At 42.0% G+C, this 21,125-nt stretch overlaps 1 protein-coding gene across 15 annotated transcripts in view; it reads right to left on the reverse strand.

The window, feature by feature from the left end:
* Positions 1–16,254: 16,254 nt before the first annotated feature.
* The window catches only part of DTNA (dystrobrevin alpha), a 189,826-nt gene continuing 184,955 nt past the window's right edge, over positions 16,255–21,125 (reverse strand). For all 15 annotated transcript variants that reach the window (XM_074819847.1, XM_074819830.1, XM_074819964.1 and 12 more), the window contains one exon: positions 16,255–19,786. Coding sequence is in view for 1 of the 15 variants with exons in the window: in XM_074819964.1 (XP_074676065.1) it covers positions 19,631–19,786 (156 nt within the window). In the remaining 14 variants the exon portion in view is untranslated. The remainder of the gene's footprint in view (positions 19,787–21,125) is intronic.

Raw genomic sequence — 21,125 nt, forward strand, 5'->3', positions numbered from 1 at the left:
GCAGAACCATCCCCAGTTTCTGAAGGAAAGATGCTCCAGGTTAGATCCTAGAACATGGCCTTATTCAAAGTGCAGTGATATGTTCTCTTTTGTCACCAATGGGGTGTGGAGGGCAACTGGGCACAGTCTGGCTTTCTCATAAAAAATGCCCCAAATTCACATGGTGACTTAACCTCGGTTTTCATGCAGTCTTGGATGAGCCTGTGTACCTTGCAATAATGCATGTGGGGCTCTTCTGTATCACCCACTATTTTTGACCTGAACGTCTTCTCTGATAATCCCTGCTGGAACTGTGTAGCTGTATTTATGCTGCAGAACCCAGAACCACTTCTAAAAGTGTGCAAACAGAGGTCACGGTGGTAATGTGCAAAAATCATGTAGGTTTTTATTTTGTTGTTGTGGTGGTTCAGCCCCTGCCGGGGTCTGAGACCACGCGGCCGCTGCCCCTCCCCCACAAAGGGAGTGAAATGCAAAGCCCTGGGGCTGAGATAAGGAGAGGTTTAATACAACAGAGCAACAGCAACACAACAGACAACAACAATAACAATAACAGTAACAATAATAATAATGAACAGAGCAAAATATCTACCAATACAGCAGTGAGAAGCGCGATGGCATAACACACATGTTAACCGACCCGTCTGGCTTCGGTGCCAGGATGTGACGTCGCCATGATATATGAATAACCTGGCTAGAGCTCCCCCCCACTGCTGGGGAAACTTAACCCTATCCTGGCTAAACCAGGACAGTTTTTAAAACCTAGTTTGAGCACCATGACATAAAGTCTGAAGTGTAGGACAGTGGACAAAAGGACAAGGAACAAGATTAAAAGAGCAAAGGAGGAAAAGAAAGATGACAGAGGCCCTTTAGATACTACATTGCATTTGTTATACGTGAATTATGTTGTAAAAAGAGAAAACAAAGTGAAATGCTCCATCCCAGTGATGGGCAGTTGATGCACATGGACATTTGTTGACATAGCTATAGCCACCCAGGAAACCTGCCGCAAATGTAGGAATAACCCTTGTCTGTGATTACCTTCACTGTTCAGATACTTTTAACTTGCTTAATACATATTTTCAACTCTCTGGGAATATGACTGTGGATCAGGATTGGCCCTGTCAGGGCTGTAGAGTCCATCAGTATGGCTGGGATTCTGAAAACTATTTAAAAGTGTAGGTATCTTTGAGGATCTTGGCTGAGTTAGTAGTGAAAGGGAGAGTAAGCAAAGAGGACTAGCTATGCTAATATTTGTGTTAAGCGTTTGAAACTACATATGCTTGCAGACATTTATGGCAGAGATAAATACATATGCAGCCCCCTATGTCCTGGGGTATCACTCCTGAGCAGTTAGGTCCCAGGGTGCCCTGTAACCAGCAGCAGGACTAAGCTTGGGGCAAGCTGGCAAATGCCTCATCTTGTACAAATTGATAGCAAAACTCATTCAGCAGATCTAAGATTTTTCCCAGGATGTTTTCTCAAGGTTTTTCTTGAGTGTTTTGCTTTCACAGGTACGTTTCTTCTTCATTCAGTCTGGTACACTTCTGGGTTAGAAAAGTAAAGTTTTAGCTTCAAAGACTTTTCTCTCCTTACCTATTTCCATCACCAGTGGCTGTCTGTCACCAAGCAGAAGGAATATTCCTTTGTACTGTATGACCTGGATAGAGTTTTCCTTACTGCTTATATTCTAATAAGTACTTGAAAAAAAAGAAGCATTCCAAGATCAGCACACGTTTTTTTAAAAAATACAGAAAAAGAAAATGACATTAACAAGATCTTTCAGAAGAAGATATATATTTGTCTGTCAACTTCATGTGCCAAAAATTCCATCTCTTTTACCAAAAACTTTACACCTCCTACAAGCTCAAAATGTTACCAGACCTAGAAATGCACAGTAAAGCCATCCTTCCCACCACGGATGACTTTGTTCTGTGCATCACATGCAACAGTTAGGACTGTATATTAAACACCAGTACACTAATCTGAACAAAAAGGAATTTAAGATGAAATGGGTAAAAATGAGAAGTTGAGGTTCAGTGGGATAATATCTTCTCTGACAATCAGAGCCACAATTTTCTTGAACTGAATAGCTAGAATTAGTGAAACTTTTGCACCCCTGCTTCTTTACCTGTGAAAAAGAGCTAATGCTGCTGGTTCACCTCTGTAGAGCACACCATGCAATAACAAGTGCCAAGGATTAGCTCAGGTATAACAATTCTTAAAGACTAATCTATACATTTATTTGAAGACATGCTAACCTTCCCAGAGGCAGCCTCTGGTGTGAGAAGTGTTTTTACTAGGAAACTAAACTAGTAATGAAAACAACAAGAACAGCAAAAACTACCCAAAAAAGGGAAAACCCTTCTAAGTTTATGAATTAATAGTGTTTTATTGTATCATCTGAACATAAAGCTGTCAACGCTCAGGGAACGTGACCTCAAAACCAAAAGGAAGAAGTAACTCCCATGTCTTGCCAAACCCACTTCTCACAAAAGGCAAGCTAGGGAAGACAGAAGGAACTCCTTTAAAAAAATCACTATTCCCAAACTTTATTCTCATGGATCTGCCTTTTTTTTTTTTTTTTCTACAGGAATAGATATGGGAAGTTAATGACTGCCCAACAGTAAGGAAAAGCTCTGGTTTGTTTCCTTCTCCTGCTTGTTGAAAGTCCCATTTACACACAGTTCAGACTAATGCTGGGGGAGGATGGTTATCTTTGCTAATTTTCCTCCCTAGGGTGGATAATGATTTCTCAGAGCTAATACGTCCTGACAGATGCAGTCATACTAGTGCTCGCACTCTGCATCTTTGTTGGCCAATCGGGGTCATGGTTTGGAAAGCTGATCTCTTAATCATTTTATCTGATGGATGTCGCCTACTATAAATCGACAGTTGTTTGAGGTACCGATACTGACCTCTTCTGTTCTCGCTGATGCAGAAGACAGACTTTCTGTGGGGCTCAGTCAGACAGAGACCAGGGTGTGTGTGGCAGCGTAGCTATTGAACAGTTGTCTTATAGATGTGAAACTGCATTTGATTTCTTTTGGTGCGTTGGTAATTGGCAGACACCAAAGCTCTGCATGGCAGAAGTTCCGTGTAGTATTGCACGTCACAGCTTCTGTAGGACTTTGAACTTGATGAACAGCAGACCATAGGCAAGGGTTTGCTATTCAGTACTCTCAGCAGACGTGGAGCTGTGATAGATCAGAGCAGCTAACAAGCAGTAAAAAGCCAACATTTTCCCAGAATCCAAGTGTTCCCTTTAAGTGAAATTATTCCTTATAGTTAAAAACTACATTAGTCTTTACATTTATGTACCAATGTTATTAAAAGCAACTTAGAGCATGTGCTAGATGCAAGTTAGTGGCTAGAAAAAGTATCTCTTGGCTCTTGCCCTATTCCATACTATGTTTAGTTTGCAAATTGACTTTCAAAGCTGAGTATATTTGTTGACCAAAAGACAGAAAGCAGAAGAAGGGGAATGACTGGAATATAAAAGGCACTGTTTTTTTCATGTCAGAAACCAGCAGATGTCAAAACGCTGGCTGTACTCTGCAGGAATCATACCTTCTCTTTTTCTCTCCTTGCCAGTTCAGTTTTACTACAAGAGTCTTGTCCTGAAGTAAGTTTGCACAAGGTGAGATACCTGTGGCCTTCAACTTAGTTTGCCTGGTAGGTAGCGGAGCTGCCATGACGTGCCTTCACAGGTAGCCATGCCCGACGCTCCCTCCTCCAAGAGGTGACTGGCCTGACCCTTGCTGCAGCAGCATCCATGGGGCAGCGGCCAAGTGTCTGGGCACCCCCTTGAAAAGTGCCTCTGCAAAGCTCCCCACTGGTGCTCCCTCCATCTGGGAGGTCCTTCCCACTGCTGGGGACCCAGAGGAGCTCCCTTGCTCTCTGGGACACTGACATGGGGCAGGGCCAGGAGCTATGCAATAGCTTTGAAGACAGAAGTGTCCTGGGAGAGGATGTGCAATAGGGCTGCGGATGCTGCCTTGATTAGCCCATGGCAGTGCAAGCAGAAATAGAAAGAAGATCCCCAGAGAAGGAGGATCTAAAAAGATGTGTGGATATGGCAGGATTTTTATGATATATTAGTTTGAACAGCTCCATAATGTGAAATTTTACCTGGCATTAGTGGACTTGTATATAAAAATTAAAGTAGTATTTAGTGCAGATAGGTAAGGATGAGAGTTTAGATCTGAGCTGTAGCCCCGAGGTTAATGATGTAGCAGGAGCTCATAGGCTAAACACAGACTGTTTGCTGTATGTTCCCTTTTTAGGAGTGTGAAAATAACGGAAACAGTGTCTGAGAAGATGAGCCAGAAATACATGATTTACATTACTGAAGCAAATTAATACCAGTAGGTATTTTTTCCCTTACAAATAGGCCTCAAGAGATTGATCTAATTAATTACTTTTGTACAAAACTGACCCTTCTGCCTCCAAGTCACCACAGCAGAGACACTACTGAGTGCAAAGGGTGAAATAAATGGAGCTGCATCAAGAGAGCAAAGCTGGAGTACACACTGAGCCTGGGATTCGGGCTGAGGGCATCTCCTAGGACCCCTAATGATGGGGTGCAGGTGGTAACTAGGCTCCCTTGTGAGCACTTGGGGGAATGAAGCCTTAAAATAGTTGTAACAGCAGCTGATGCAGCAAGGTGTGGCATGGCTCTCATCTGATAAAAATCACTGTTCAAAGCACACAAGTGGCTAAAGCATTTCTACTGTAATTCTACAAGAAATACAGAAATAGCTACTTTGAATAGCTAAAATTGTAGGCTGGGTGAGAAAATTATTAACCCTTAAAATAGTCAAAAGTGAGCAGCTGCTCTTTACTTCAACGGCTTCGCTTGTTACTTCTTATTCTGGAGAAACAGGATCTCAGGTGGTGACAAATTATTAGTAGGTGCAGGGCAACCACATTACCCTTGCTAAATACACACTGTGAGCACATCTCAAGAGACTGTAGAGAGGACAGAAACATCAGGCTTTGGGGCTGCTGGCTAAATGCAATTTGATGTGCGACCTGAAGGCTTTTCTGCTCACCTTATCCACTGAGACCCCCAAGTCTGTGGGGGCAAAGGGAGAGGTCTCGCAGCAGGGCTGGTGCATGCCTGGCTACAGGTACCCTAGGGTGGCGACATTCAACCCCACAGATGAATGAAAAATCTCAATCTTTGTGATAAAGAGTAAGGATGAACTTACTTTGTGTATTATGAAAGACTATCATGATGCCACCAGGAAAGGGCCATGCAAAGTGGGGCACAAGTCTGGTTTCACGGTATGGTGATAATGCTTATTAATTTTGATATCACTGAATACCCCATGCATTTACACCTATTACTAACCAATTTTAATATTTATTGTCATTGGTACAAAGCACGATCTAACTACTACCAAAATCAATTATTTGTAGTAGAGATGTCACCATCTTTGTCTCATGCTTTGGCTAAGCCTCAGTAAGAGCAGTATGATCTATGGTTCCTGGACCTTTCAATCAACAAATAAACAAGAAATGTCCTTAATACTGCCTTCCCATCCTACTAACCAAGTTTTGCTTGTTATTAATTGTTGTTATTAAAAAGGCTTCTTTATTGCCTTCTGGAGGTATTGGGGCCACAGTCCTTAGTCAACATGTTTTTACGTCTATTTTTGCTAGGAAGCACTGTGCAAGGACGTTGCGTAGGGGAAGGGATGAGGAATGTCTGTGGCAAAGGACTAAGTGAAGAGTGGACTGGGATTTAGCTGTTGGGGCTAGGAAGTATCCTGGTTTCTGGCTGTAGAGGCAGAGCCAGGAGGCACGTGAATAATTCGGGCATGTTCTCCTCAGCAGAGAAGAGTACAGATGTCGCTGTCTGAACCAATTTCTGGAAACTGTGAATTTGGATTCAAGGGAGATTTATTGGGGTTTCTTTATGAGCTAAGCGAGGAGAAATGTGGCCAGAGCAGATGTATAAAAGCAATTTTGCCGATTAAGTAAGAGGATGGCATAGCTGGCCAGGGAGTTGTACTGTGATCTTTGGCTGAGCTTTGCAAAGCGTGACGACAGCACATTACCTCCTGCGCAGAGGAGCTGTGGCAGAAATGAAACCATTTACTTATGCATAACTTAAAGTTTTACTCGCTTACTCACCAATTGTTATGTTATTCCAAAACAGTGGATAAAGTAACTTTGAAAGTCCTGACAGATGCCCAAACAAAATAAGCAGGTTTAGCAAGCGTATTGCAGGAGCTTCACCAGTGCTAATACAGCTATTAACAGACTGGAATAATGCTGTCAGCGTGTTTCCTCATGTCTGTGAACATCCTCCAGCACTGCCTAGTCTCCTGAAATCCCCCTCTCCAGCAGCAATGTATTTGTAGAACAACACTGAACAGTTTGGCATTTGCTTGATTTGGTCAGTCCCCCAGGAATTAGAAAATCTTTGCAACAACATTGCTCCAGGTCGCGGTGCACAGCATACATACAGCTCCACACCCTGCTTTCCAAGCAGGCAAAAGCCAGAAGAAGGATGAATGTAAGTGCAGAGAGAGGAGGCACCTGCCCTGCCTTCTCACATGGGTTCTTCAGTGGAGTAGCCCGAGCTGCTGGAATTAATGTATTCTGACTGTTATATTCTGGAACTTGTGTTTCGGCTTAATTTCTGTCCTGTGGTAATTATAAAAAGAAACCAACAGAAAAGAACACATTTGACAGCAACTTGATTTTGTTAATTAGAGTTTTCTCTTTAAAGCCAAAATAAATCTGGAAGGCCGAAGGCACATGAGTGTCCTTCCGTCGTCCCCCCAGCCATGTGTGCATGTGCATATGCACCCTCTCCCCCTTCCCTACCTGAGACTGATGTCTAGGGAGCTTTGGACTGATTTCATGCCTTCAGATGCAGTTTATTTAAAAAAGTAATATATAATGTAATTGTAAAGCTCTCACTTTAGGATGAGTTAATGTTACTTCTTTCAACATTGTTGTATGTGGGTTTTTTTCCCTTTTAGCTATGCCAATGTCTCTCTGAAAAGAAAATTTTCTCTTATAACTATTTTTCATCTGAATCAATTTTAAATCTATAAAATAAATAAATTAAATAAATAATTTAAAATAATTTTTTAAAAAGCCATGATTTTTTCATACTAAGACTGTATACAAAATTGGACAGAGTCAAATGACAAATATGTGTCATTCAAATAGATTTTAATGGTGACCATGCATGACAAATATTTTAAAGTGGTGTTGTGGCTCTTTGTAATCACTCCTTCTGGTGTATTTTGAAAGCTCAAATGCAATTTTTTGAAAAAGAAAAAACTGTCTCCAAATATTTTCCCCTCTGACCTCAGAACAGTGGTGAAGCTGGATCTGTTCTCCTCAGTTTTTTGCAGGTGCTGATCGGCTGGGAACTGCAGCTGTCACAGGTGATAGTAAGTGCTGTGGTCTATAAACTTGCACAGAGGTACCATAAAACATTAATTTATCACTGCATTAAAGCAGGTATTTGATAAAATAAACAAATGAACAAAGGGCTTTTTCATTTTTGCATCAGTTTTGTGCTGGAAGGGACTGTAAGCTTGGAGAAGTTTACATTCTCAGCCCCAAGAATTTACAGACTGCCTGGAAGCTCTTCTCCTTCTTCATTGTTCAGTCTTGAGGCTCTTCTGAAGCTGTAATTTCTCCAACTTTCCAGACACCAGAATTTTCCAGGCTAGACAAGAGGTAGATGTCTCATGCAGAAAACAAAGACACTCTTGAGGAAGAAAAACTTCAAAGCCATGGAAGTCAAGGCCTTCACTGAACCATAGAAAGAGCAAAAGGCATGGGAAAAAAACAATCTTTTCTCTTTTGGAGGTCACATGTCTTGTGAGTCTCGCTGGACTTCAGCGTTAAGTTATACTGCAGGACAGAAAAGACAGTAGACCCTGATGCAGGGAGGAAAGTTGTGACTCGGGACCAGGTTTTCTAGAGCCAGGGTGGAAAATGTCCTCCTGGAGAGCTCATCAGGATGAACTTCAGGCAGATATTTAGCTTCAAGTTGAAGACAGCACACAGACACGAAGCAGGGTGCTTTTTGGGGTAGTGGGACTGGCAACACCAAACAGGGGTTTCTGTCCCCCAGCTCCTACCCTACCATGTCCCACCAGAGAGACAAGCCAGGCCGAAAAGTAGGTCATGTAGATTGACTGGGAACTGGAGGAGGACACCATGGAGCAGGGATGGATCCATGCTTGGAGACACCGGGAAAGAAAAACTCAGGTTATGAGAATGAAGGAGAGGAAATGTGGCCATGGCAGCAAGAATGATACTTTTTGGCCATTAATTGAAAATATGAGCCAACAGTGGCGTTTTAGGTATGACTTTATGCTTAAGGACAATGTTTTAAATATCCCTGATGTCTCAATTTACTGTTTGCCCACAAGAACTCAGGGAAATGCTTCAAAATCATTCCAAAGTGATTTTTATTCTTTCCTGGGCTCATTCACCACTGCTTATTACTTCCCCTGTTTCCACTGAAGACCTGAAGGGACACAGAGCAAATCACAGGACCAAGATTTCACACCAAGCCATACAGTAGCTGGGCTGCAGAGTGGAAGGAGAGGATGACTGATAATCGTGCTGCATGCCAGTGACTTGGCTCACATCACACCAGGATTATTGTCTCTACCCACAGTGAAAAGGGCTGTGCAAAATCTCAAGCGTACAGCCATGCCAAAAATCTGTGCTTGTTGGGTTTTTTGCTTGACATGAAAAATGTGACATGACTGTTCCATTCCTACAATTTTCTACGGAAAAGTCCTTATCTGCAATAAATAAACCTCAGCCTTCTGAGTTTACTTCACTGCATATTTATTTTTCTTGAATTCTTCTAGTTTTACAACTTTGCTACTTAATTTCTGCTTTACTACAAGAAAAAGGCAGGATACAGCTGTTAGTGGAAATGCAGCAGACTTTTTTAGAAGACAGATGTGCTGATGACTACTGTAAAGACACACATAAACGTTCCTGTCTTTTTGCATTTTTTATAGCTATTTGAATGGGTTTTGCACTGCTCTCTCTAACTTCCGTGGCTGCAGGTTTGCACTTTTTAAAAATCAATTATTTTTTTTTCCTGTTTCATGTCCGTTGGGTGTTACTTTTTAGATTCTTTAGAAATGTAAGGAAAAAGCTGAAAATTTCTCCATATTCTATGACCCAACAGACTATCATATCGACCTTGATCCAATGCTTCCAAAGATAAGAGCTTTATCTTTTAGATCAGTGGATAATAGATTAGGCCAATATTCTTCTATGAAGACTGGACTTGTATTCATTTATTTTTCCAAGCCTTACTATGTCACATGTAAACAAGTATAAATAATGTCAGTAGAGTATAAATAGTGTTCATTTAAACTAAAACAGAATCTTTAACCCCTATTGATAAATAAAACAACTCATGTAAAGACAACTTACATCTCCAATAGGTCCTTGCCCTGATTTCCAAGACACTTATCTGTCCTTTTATAGTTTGAAGGTGTAGTTCTTGTAGCTGTGAAAGATAGGCATAAAAATGAAGTCTCAACTATAATGACAGAGATTACTTCTTGCATGATTATGTTGTATATTACCCCTATTTAGCAACAGATCTTCATGGATTGTAGGCTTATGAGATTTCAGATCTTGCCTGACTTTGACTTCAAGCAGCAAATATAGAAGGAAATCCATCAGTGGGAGCAAGGTATGGACTAAGACTGGCTGGGGTGGGAATCTTTAATTTTCACAGCGTGACTTCATTTATGAACATTGCCAACTTTCTGCTGAAAACAAGTTCTTCCAGAGCAACAATTTTGCAGCTTTACAGGGGGAAGAAATCACACTTTCAATCAATGCTGGATTTTTAAGAATAGTGAAGACCTCTTTTAGGACTGCATTGTATGAGAAAGACTCCATCTTCAAAAATCTGTCTACTCTACCAAGAATACTTCGTATACCTGCAATTTATTTATGCTAATGTAACCAGAAACAGAATGAGGTTATAATAAGGTGAAATCTCTTTAAAAAAGAAAAGGATTCTGTTCTATGGCATCGCTCTTGCTAGTAATTTCCAAATTAAATTTACATAACAATCTTTCTTTTCAGACTGCTGGTCCAACAAATCAAGCTGCAACACTTCTGGTTAAGCTTTGTTCTGCAAGTATTCTGGAACAGTAATTTAGTTGTCAGTTTTGGGGCTGCGGGACCATAATTAGGTTTATGCAGCTAAAGACACATCCACATGCCTGTGTGGGAAATTAGATGAAGGGAAGTGCTGGGTTGAGCTAAACTTGCCAGAATTCAGCCCAGAAATTCCGGAGCAAGCTTGAATATCTCTGTAGGTATACAGTATATTAAAAATAGGTTTTCTTGGAGTTACAGCTATGGTATTGGTAAATGGTAATGAAATGCATTCATACACCATAAAGAATAAACATTTTCATTACTACTGTGCCCTTCAAGAAAATTTGTTTCTTGATCAGGGGAGCTGCACTAGTGCTGCTTTCTAGTGGAAGGTGTCCCGGCCCATGGCAGAGGGGTTGGAACTAGATGTTCTTCAAGGTCCCTTCCAACCCAAACCAGTCTATGAGTCTATGATTCAATCAGATGAGGCTAATGGGCAAGCAAGTGTTGCTGATATTCCAAACAACTTCTGTCTATTCACATCTTAAGAGTAAATTGGCCTGAAGCCCACCAGTTATGTGTACTGACACTTCATGTTAGCTGATGAACATCCCTGTCACCTCTTCTTTTTATAGTTTCTTCACATGTCTTTCCTCTTAGTCTGGAGCATCCCACTTCTGGAGGAGGAGAGATATCTGCCCATGTTTGGCATGGTGAGGCCTTGTCTTCCACCTCAGCAGCTGCATGTTCCAGAGCTACAAGCCCAAGGCCAGAGGGTGTGGTAGCTGCTGTACAGTAAAATCAGGGCCATCACATCAATGGGATCTCACAGTTGCCAAGTGCCACAAAAGCAGAGCTGGTGCCTGAGTTGTGAGCAAAGGAAAGGCTCCTGGAGCATGGATGGGTACCACCTCTGGCAGAGTACCACCAGCATTGCCTTGAGGGGCTGGGATGAGGACACGCACAGTCTTTACCTGGTGGGAGACTGTTCATCCTCTTGTACAGTGAAAATGAGAACAATCTGATCCGTGCAAACTGGGTAGGATAACCTCTTACCATCTCTGACTCACCCTGTGCAGTCTGGAATGTCACTTCTTGTTTAATGTAACAAGAACAAACTCATCCGTGTATGTGCGCATACGTTGGTCCATGCCAGGGATTATACAGGGCTAGGCATATAAAGCTGGCTGAAATGAGTAAGGGAAGTGCTTCTGCAGGAGATCTATGTTTCTAGGCCATCATTAGACAATGAATGTCTAAATGAGTGCAACAAAGTAAATATAGCAAACCAAATTCGAGTCCTCTTCTCTTCTGCATCCTTAAAAGACTGTGTTTATTTCTCTACCTTGTAACTCCTAGAAACAAGCCCTTGAATTTTAAATGTAGATATCTAGGCAACAGGGCATGACGTAGATACTCAGCAAAACTGAAGTCTTGCCTTTCCCAGCTTTTTTTAATGTGTTGGCTTAAGTTGTGTAGGCCAAGTTCTATATTCAGAGGTGAGACAATAAATATTATTACTGTACAGGCTATAGTGAAGGATAGGGGAAGGATCTGATACAAGGGTTCTTGCTCACAGCTCTACGTTGAAAGCTCACCCCAGAATTAGGCTGGCTCATGCTTTCTGGGCAAGGCCACTAGCTTCTGTGTCTCATCTGTTAGGTGGCTGAAGGCATGAACATTATTCCCATCTTGCAAAAGGTTTCAGCTGCCAGGGAAAACACTCCATGGTTATTCATCACGTTTTATTAAAGGGTTGACCAGATGCAGTCCTGCTATCAACTCGAGAGACCTATTATGGCAAATTTCTGCCTGCTGTACCTCAGCTGTACCTAACGGCCCAGACATGGCAGGAGTGAGCCCACTGCATCCTTGCAGCAGGAAAACCACCTGCCACTCCGCAGCGTTAGCCAAGCAGATGAGATGTATCGCTCCCAGCAGTGCAACATGTAAGGGGAATAACAAATTTCCTCCCAAGGAAAGCAGTAGCTGACCACTGAATAGCTGCTTAACCAGTGATCTGGTTGTAATTTGGTTTCAGTCCCCCAGGTTTCCTCCCTTTAGGTTAAGTGATGAATTCCCGACTAAACATAAGATGTTTTAATTTTTCTGCTTCCAGGCACCATCAGCCTCAGTCAGTCCAACTTGCAGTCAAACCCAATTAATTTTTCTGTTGATTATCGCTTTGCCAGACAAATAACCAATGCTAGAGCTGTGCAGACTTTGTATAGCCTCTATAAAACCAGTTTTTAACTGGTGAACATGTGTCTTTCTGCATATATTTCTCACAATTGAGACCTTAGCAGAATGTTCTTCATTCCTCCTTCTTGCATTTATACATGAACTCAATTACTTTGTGAGAGTTTAGATCCAAAACATGTAAGAAAATGTGTTTCTGGTGGTGTCCTCCAATAAGTGTGTGACTCAGAGTGAGTGATGAGAGGATTCCCTGGAAGCAGTGCTCCCTCAAGTACTAATTACCATCTGCAATAGCTCCAATATCAGCCTTTCAGCTGAAACAAATAGGGCTCTAGCCCTTCAGTCTGTGAGGGGATGGGAACTGTGAGGGACTCTGGGCAAATGAGCTGAGAGCAAGAGTGCAGTTATAGGTAGCGAATGTAAAACCAGCTCTGGGGAGCATGCAGTGCCATTTAAAAATACTAAATACTACTTTGCTACTTTGTAGAGAGGACAATAGGGCGGCTTTTCAGAGCTGAGGTCTGTTGGGGGGTTTCTACGATCAGTTGCACCTACATAGTATATATGGTGATGAAAACTGCTTCTTACAAAGCCTGTAAGCTCTTGCTTTTTCACATAAAGCCAGACATAAAAGAAGTACAAAGTCAAAAGCGTAGATCTTCAAGGCTTGCCGAACACCTTGAGCAGCAGTGTTATGTGCATAACATTGCTGGGGATTTAAGGTTACTGTCAGTGGCCTTAAAAAACCAACAAAACAAAAAAGGAAAAAAACGGAGTGTAATTGGACCAGACAACAGTGAGTGGTGCAGGAGGAGAGGTAAGTCTGCAGGGCAGATGGGTGAAATCAGGAGAGTTTTGGATGTCCAAAAGAAACTTTTTGACCTGAGCGAGGGATCCCACCCAGGAGAAACTCCAGTCTGGACCCTGCAGCAGCTCTTGTGGGAAGTGGGACAGGAGGGCAGAGAGAGATGCTCGCAGAGGGTGAGAAATGTGCTTTCCAGGCAAGCAGCATCCCCTGATCCATGAGGCAGTGACAAACAGCTTTTGGTGTCTCACTGTCTCACCTGGGTGTGAGACTGGAATGACAGCAAAAATGTAAGGACAAAGGCTCATGCAGGCGAGGAGCAGTCTCCTGTCCTGCGATCACACTGAGGTGCACGTGGTGGAGGGAGGAGGAGCAGGGAGGCTTTGCGCTCCAGGCTGGGGTCAGGGGAGGCTTTCAGAGATCTGGGGGATACAAAGACCAAAGGCCAAGAAATATAGGTATGCACGCTTACATCCCCAGACTGGAAACCACTTTGACCCATATTTTTTAGACCGGCATGTACCAAGAGGGGCCAAAACTGAACCCAGCAGGTGTAAGAAAACCACTCAAAGCATGTACTTACAGGGTGCCTCATTTGTGAAAGAACATACAGGCTGCATGCAATGCTGGGCTGTAACAAGCAGAGGAGAAGAAATGTTAACTGGGAGGCCTTTACGGCTAACAATTAGCATAACAAGCAGCAGGCCTAACACATCTGCCATCTGGCCACTGCTGAGTGTTTGTAAAAAATATACATCATGAGGAAATTAATTCGCTAGCGGTAAATTATGTTGTATTAAATAGCAAACTACATTCTGCAATGTTGCATACAAATGACAAAATGCACCGTGGCCTCCTCCGTTTCCTTCCAAGACATGGAAAAGCAACTACTCTTTCACATTGCCTATATTTTTAGTCTTTATTATCACTAAGCTGCATTAACCATCTTATCTCAAAAGTTCGCATGATGTGGCTGCGTGATTCCCCTGCTCCCCTGTGCACGTCTCCCAGACTTGTCCTGGGAGTTTGCTTCCCCAAAACATGATTTTCTAAAAAGCTCCAGACTTTTGAGCCCTCAGAAAGGCTTATTCCAGTCTGGGGCCTGTTCATCACTGGCTTGTACCTCTCCCAGGGGAACAGGAGGCCTAACTCTGCTGCTTTGACTCTTGCAGCCAAAGGTGTGTTGGTGCTGTGCTGGCAGTGTGGGATAATCTGCAGACAGCTTGGCTGGTGGCAATCAGTCAGGAGAAAGCAAAGGGAAATCCTTAATCTGCAGGTGGTATTAGATGGGATGATCCTGAAGCATATTAAATTCTTCAATGCATTTTTTCATTGTGAAATAATAGAGATTTCTCTTCCCACCCCACTTAGCCAATTTCTGTGAAGGACTCAGCTTTGTATTTCTGTGATTTCTCTTAAAAGGTTTCACCTAGAACTAAGGGCTGTTCGCAAGGGAATGTGCAACTGCTGAGCAACAGGCCTCCCAGGCAAGTTTTGGAAGAGCAGCCATAGATGCATGTGCTGCTGAATGAAACTCCCAAGTGCTTTTAGAAAGTTCCAGATGATTTCAGTCCCTTAGTTCAACACTGATGCAGCCAAGGTGCCAACTTCCCAGATCTAAAGACCACTTATTATATTTTATTTTCTTTTTAAAATCTTATTATTTTTATATTATTATTTCCTTTTGCAAATGAAACTAATTTATTTCTTCTCATATGAGTAGATTTTCCTTGTGGGGAGCAGAAAGTAGCTAGAGTAACCAAGAGGCAAAGAGGAAAACAGTCTTTGCCTATAAATTAGTTTCCACTGGCTCCTTTGTTCCCCAAAGGCCATAGGCTGATTGTGGGTTAGGAAGAAATACAGCAATTTGGGATTATGCATGGATAAACCAGTTATCCTCATGAGCTGATGATATGTCATCATATATTACAATCCTGTGGATATGAATTTGGACTGGGATTGTGGAGACAAAGTTCAGCAGATCTGGCAAATAATCTACACTGTAAAATGGTCATCTTTATTGAAGAACATCACCATGTAGACAGGGGAATTAGGGCAAATAAACCCTGGTGATTTATAGGTTACCACAGCAGTACATGTTGAAGGCGGAGGCAGCAGACTGGGTTTTATCTGCTTCCCAGGATACTGGGATGTGCGGTAAGTAGAGAGAGGGTATTTTTGGTGTGCTACTACTGCTTTACAGTCCCCACCCCAGTGCGATTAATCGGCCAGTTAGCAACGTCGTGTGTACAGCCAGGGACGTTTCAGCTGCCAGGGACACGCTCTGCGATGGCCGGCTGCAGCGCATCTGCGGGAAAAGGCTGCCACCTGCATCAGCAGCACAACCTCAACAAGCTGCCCAGGGGAAGACCACGAGCACCACGGGCACAAAAACCACAGCCAGGCATTGCCTCCCGACTGCCTTTGCCATGCTCGGAGGCACTTCAACAGGACACAACTTGCTGCTTTAAGAGTTCTTGCTTTGCAACTCAGTGCTCTTTTAGGTTAGGAACCAGTTGTAATTAGCAACACCTGATATGGAAAGACATCTTAAAAGTGTAATTGGAAAAACAAAGACTTCACGTCCTTCTGCAATAAAAAATAATGTGACTATGTATAGTAAAGCCATTAAAATGCACCTCTTCCAAGGTTTTGCTCCTTCTAAGGACAGGGAAACACAGTAGGTAAGAAAAATCACATTATTGCAGATAGTTTAGGTTCCTGAGGACCAAGGTCCCCTCAAAAGTCTGTACCAGGTACCTTGTCAGGCCCCTGATGTCTCTGCTTATGGTGATTTTTATTGCTGTTAAGTGCAAGTAGGGGGAGATGTTTTACAGACAGGGGAACTGCATTTTCAGGTTGTCAAACTGCTGAAGAGACAGAGAATTAAGAAAGGAAGAAGAAAGAAACTGCTTCGGCCACTGAAAGTAGGCGCTGATGGGTACCACACTCAAAGCGCTGGGGAAAGCGGTGGAAGGAGTTCTCTCACACAGAGGTGGGTGAAGCAAAGATGGCTTGCTGCACCACAGGGACTCATTTTCCTTCCCTACTGAAAAAAAACCCTGCTTGGGCTCCATGGAACAGGACTTCCAAAACCAAAATAAGCCACAAACATGATGCTCCATAAATTACTTTTAAAAATCTTTTTAATGAAGAAATAATTCCATTCCAAAATATAGACACACAATTAAATAGTTTAATCACTTCAAAATATAACATGTCCCCAGTAGGTTCCAACACACACACACAAAACAATACTTAACAGCAATACAAAAAACCCATACAATAGCAGTTCTGTTACAATACCAATGAATATCGTGACATCTTTAGTGTCTCTGTCTCAAGTGGTGTCAAGTACAGTAGTTTTAAAAATGTCTTACAGTTAGTAGCCTCAAGATGTAACTCTTCATACTTTTTTTTTTTTTTTTTGGTTCAAAGGTAAAAATGCCCTTTTGTCTTCAGGACACAGTGGAGTGCTTGTTGTTCACAGCTCCGTCTGCTGAATTGAACCAACGTGATTACAGCAACCCGGGGTTGCAATATTTACAAGGTCTATCTACAGTAATTGCCAAGAACCAATAAGGATGGGAGAAGATGACTGAAAGTAAAGGCGGACACACTTATGATAAATTATGATGCAACAATTTGGCTCATGCATATAAGAAAATACATATTATATCACAACAAAGGCCACACACCTTTTTATGCAGTTTAGTTAACATTACTACTTACAGACAACCCATTCTCCACCTTCGCTTTGGACATTCGAGGACCCTATACATCTTCATATCCCTGTCTCCTGATTCCAAACCACTGGTTTCCCTCCAGTGACAATAAAACCACCCGGAGTTTTGACTGCTGTGGTGGGCCATTGGTAGTTAAGAAAGGGCCCACACCAGGGACCTCTTCTGTAACTCTTGTTTGTTTTAATGACCGCAAACCACAACCAAAATAATATTCAACAAGCAGACAAAGACCAGCTGGGCAAAAACGCAGCCAGCTTAACAGTTGGAAAATGCTTAAAATAGATATTTGGAGAGCCAAGTAAGAGGTGCTTCATCTCCAGAGCTCCAGGGCGTAAGGGACCCAGAGCTCTCCTGGGGATCACCTTGTTGACAACAGCCTGAGAGAAAGGCGCTTGATCAGTCAACTTTTTCCTTACTCCTAGTCTGGAAGCCCTTGCAATGGATATATTTTATTACATCTATTTTAAGCATAGTGATAATGAGCACGCAGACATTAAGATGATGGGAGGGATCTATTACTCTGGGTACAGTTAAACATGACATGGGTTGAATTAGTCAGCCATTGCATGTAGCTGTGTTCTAGCTTGTTTCATCTCTGTTCAGGAAATGCTTGCCTGGAATCCTGAGCTGACAGCAACATCTACAGCTTCACTGGAGTAGCTTTAAATGTGGAGTGCTAGGCACTAGTGGAGGCTCACCCATTCCTGAGAGGAAGTTGGAGAAGGGGGCATCAGAGGATATGGTGCCTGCCTTGCCAGGATGGCACATACCCCAAGAGCAAAGACCAGTGACTGCAAAAATGAAAAGTTTACATGAAGATATCTGGACGCCTTAATATGCATTTGGATGACTGAGACCAAGCCCAGATATGCAAGGAGATGCAGACAAGAGACCTGCATGTGCAGGAATACAATAGGAAAGTGAAAAATGGCAGCAGCTCTTTCATACAGATACTCATTCCCTAACACATAGTGCCCAGGGAAACAGCCACGAGCCTAGAGAGTGCATGCAAACAAGTGGACTTACTGGGCCGAGCTACATGGCAATCTCACGTAAATATGGTAGCGCACATCCATGTCACCATGAAAGCGAAGACAGACAAACCATGTTAACCTGCTTTAGATGGGCATCTCATCACTTGCTGTAGGCAAACTGTGCTGGTGTGAAATATCTGTATGAAACGCTACTGTTTTCAGGGCTGTTAGATGGTGTCACTTCAGAACAGCACTGGAAGCTGTAATATTGTATTAGGGCAGTAAAATTACACTAGTGTAGAGGTCGTCCCGAGCTAACATACCGTGCTTCTCAGGAGGGCTGTGCAGCCAGCATGCAACAATGCACCATGCTACTGCCTGGCTTCTGGTCTAGCTGTTCCTGGTCTGTCTCTGATTTCTCTGCACGACAGTGCTATGTGCCACGCAGGTGTCATCTTTATTTCCAAGCAATATGCTGTGCGGAGGGCATTACAGCTAGTTTGTGTCAATCCCTGCTCAGGGGTATCTGTATGTTTGTAGTCACAGCAGAGCAAACATGTTTTAGCTAGCAGTCTCACTGCCTAACCCAGAATGTCCAGGTAAGTCCCTTTTCTCCTGAAACGCCTTTATACTTGAAAAATACTAAACCGGACAAAACTCCAATTCTGTAACTGTATGCCTGTCCTTTCAAAAAAATCCACTGCTTTTCTTGTGCTTTTCTCTGATAGCTATTTCTCCATCCAGCTCCGAAAGAGTCTCACTACACATTTCCAAGAGTGCATGCAGAACATCTGGTGGCTGGCTAAGGCAATACACATTCGGAAATAAAAAGAAAACAGTTGCAAGCGCACTTTAAGCCTGTACATTTAAAGCTGAAGGCCTCGAAAATAACATAATGGGGGGGGGGGGGGGGGGGAGGAGGAGGGGCAGAGAGATGGAAAGAGCCGTTTTGTTGAACACATGCTTACTAAAGCTAAAACATCAATGAAACAATACCATGGAGGATTATACATAACATCAGTCAGTTCAGGGATCTTATGGCACCTGTGGTTTATAAACAGCTTTAGCAACGAGTATTTCAAAACATAGTTCACAGTTTTAAGAAGATCTGTGCTGATTTAAAAACTAGATTCTATATCATTTGAATGTCACCTTTTGTATATGATATCTATTTGGAAAAAAAATATTTACACTAACTTCTATGGCTGATTTGTTAGATTATTTTGAAAGAAACATTCCTAAGTTACACATTAGCCCTAAATTAGAGAGGTTTTCTTTTTATTATTATTAATTATATTATTATTATTATTTTAGTACATTTTGTATAAGTCTTAATTTAAAGACTTGCAAACAAATTGCAAATATAGTCTGGTACTTTGTTTTTTGGGCTACTAGATATATACACTCAGGAGTATAATCATTCAGTGTTAAATGCATAATTGTAGCTTTTTATTTCTTCTGTGGAAAAAATGTACAGTGTATAGTAAACCGATCTACTAAAATCTCAAAAGTATTGAGAAATCAAATTTCTATCTATAAACAGTATTGTCATTGTAAACTGAACAGGTTCAATATCATGTGCAAAGGGTTTACGTGAGTTATTAATACCACCATCCTTTGTAACAGCAGTATGTATGTCAGTCTGTTTTCTTCACCGGTAATGAGCCATGTTACAGAAGATGTAGCTAATATAAGTTAGCTTTAAACAAAAGTCTGGTTGTCAAAACACACATCTACAAACTACAACTCTTAGAACAAAAGTACTGTGCTACAGTCCTCAGAACTTAGTTATGTGATTTTTTTGTCAAGAGACGCTGCACCTCTTGGTTCCACTCTTCTGTGAAGTTTGCAGCCGAGTTTTCTTCATCATCTGTCCGAAAGCAGCTCTCCTCATCATCAGTTCTTACGTAGCTTTCGTTGTCTGTCTGACTGCAGCTTGCCTGTTGAGAAATGTTTAGGGAAGGTTTTTAGAGTGCTGGTTTAAGACACTGCACTCACACAGGCAGAGCAAGTAAAGCCTCTGCCTGGTGCTTTACTGAGAGAAAAAAGGAGCTGGACAATTCTTGGGGTTATTCCTGAAAAAGTTAAAAAAGGGAAGAAGCCATTCTATGTAAGTGAGCCATAGGTATTTGAGCTGTAAACAGAAACTTACAGGGCACTTGGGAAGTTGGAAACTCTTCTTACCACAGGTGAGACTGTTGCCTGCTCTGCTGTGGGACCCTGGGGTAACCAGGTCTGCACTGACAACAGATTTGCAGATGTTCCCATTTTCCCTTCCATTTACCCTTCCAGGTTGCTCTATAAATAGATTATTGGCAGCATAATTATGCATTAGTCCCCTTGCGCACAGTGTTTAGCCACCTAGTTAAGAGTCACTCACCATCAGAAGCCCCCCCCTCACGTGTAAATGTCTCAACCTTAATTTACATGCTCAGGTGTATTTCCCCATGTCTAGAAAGAAATGCAGTTACTTGAAAGGATGATCCTGGGTGCTATAGCTGGTACACAGCATAATCTGCTGGTGCACCCATTTCTCCTTGGTGCTCCCTCTGTATCCTGAAGCATCAATAAGTACCTCAAATTCCTATAACGGAGGCATCAAAGTTTTAGTTGGTAATGGAAAATGCTTGACAGATGACTGCTGCTCTTTCTCAGAACTATGTCGGGATCTACAGTCAGGTAATACTGCAAACTTCCAGTTTTGGCATATTTACACACTTGACCCTTTCAAAGTTAAGGAGCTCATACTTTTTCTCTTGAAAGTACCTCTGACAGAAAACCAATTCGCCTTGCATGAGAGCTGATAATAAAAGCATAAAAGACCAAACCCCACCGACATGAATTCTTTTCTACTCATTTCAGGCATAAAGCTGGTCTACAAGATGAGAGATGAAATGCAAATTACTTCAGCAAAAAAGAGTTAAAACTGATGACTGAAGAGAGGTCAGGTAGTTTAGCTTGCTGCTTCTCCTTCCTGACACCATTTGATTGTATTAATTATTCAAGCACAAACGCTTCCATCCGATTCCTTAATACCTATGCATGCCAAATGGTATGATGATCTTAATTTAGTATCTCCTTGTGTCAGGCAGTTACAAAAGACCTAGCATTAACATTTTGTTGATAAATGGAAAGGAATCTTGCACTGCAAGTCTAATGAGAGGTTCATAAAAAAATTCTGAGGTATATTTTAAATGAGTAGTTTTTAAAAATCAGATATGCATCTGCACCACTTAAGTCTGCAAACTAATTTGGAAATCTTAGTAAAGGAACATTCTG

Source organism: Strix aluco, chromosome 1 (assembly GCF_031877795.1).
Source record: "Strix aluco isolate bStrAlu1 chromosome 1, bStrAlu1.hap1, whole genome shotgun sequence".
Classification (NCBI taxonomy): domain Eukaryota; kingdom Metazoa; phylum Chordata; class Aves; order Strigiformes; family Strigidae; genus Strix; species Strix aluco.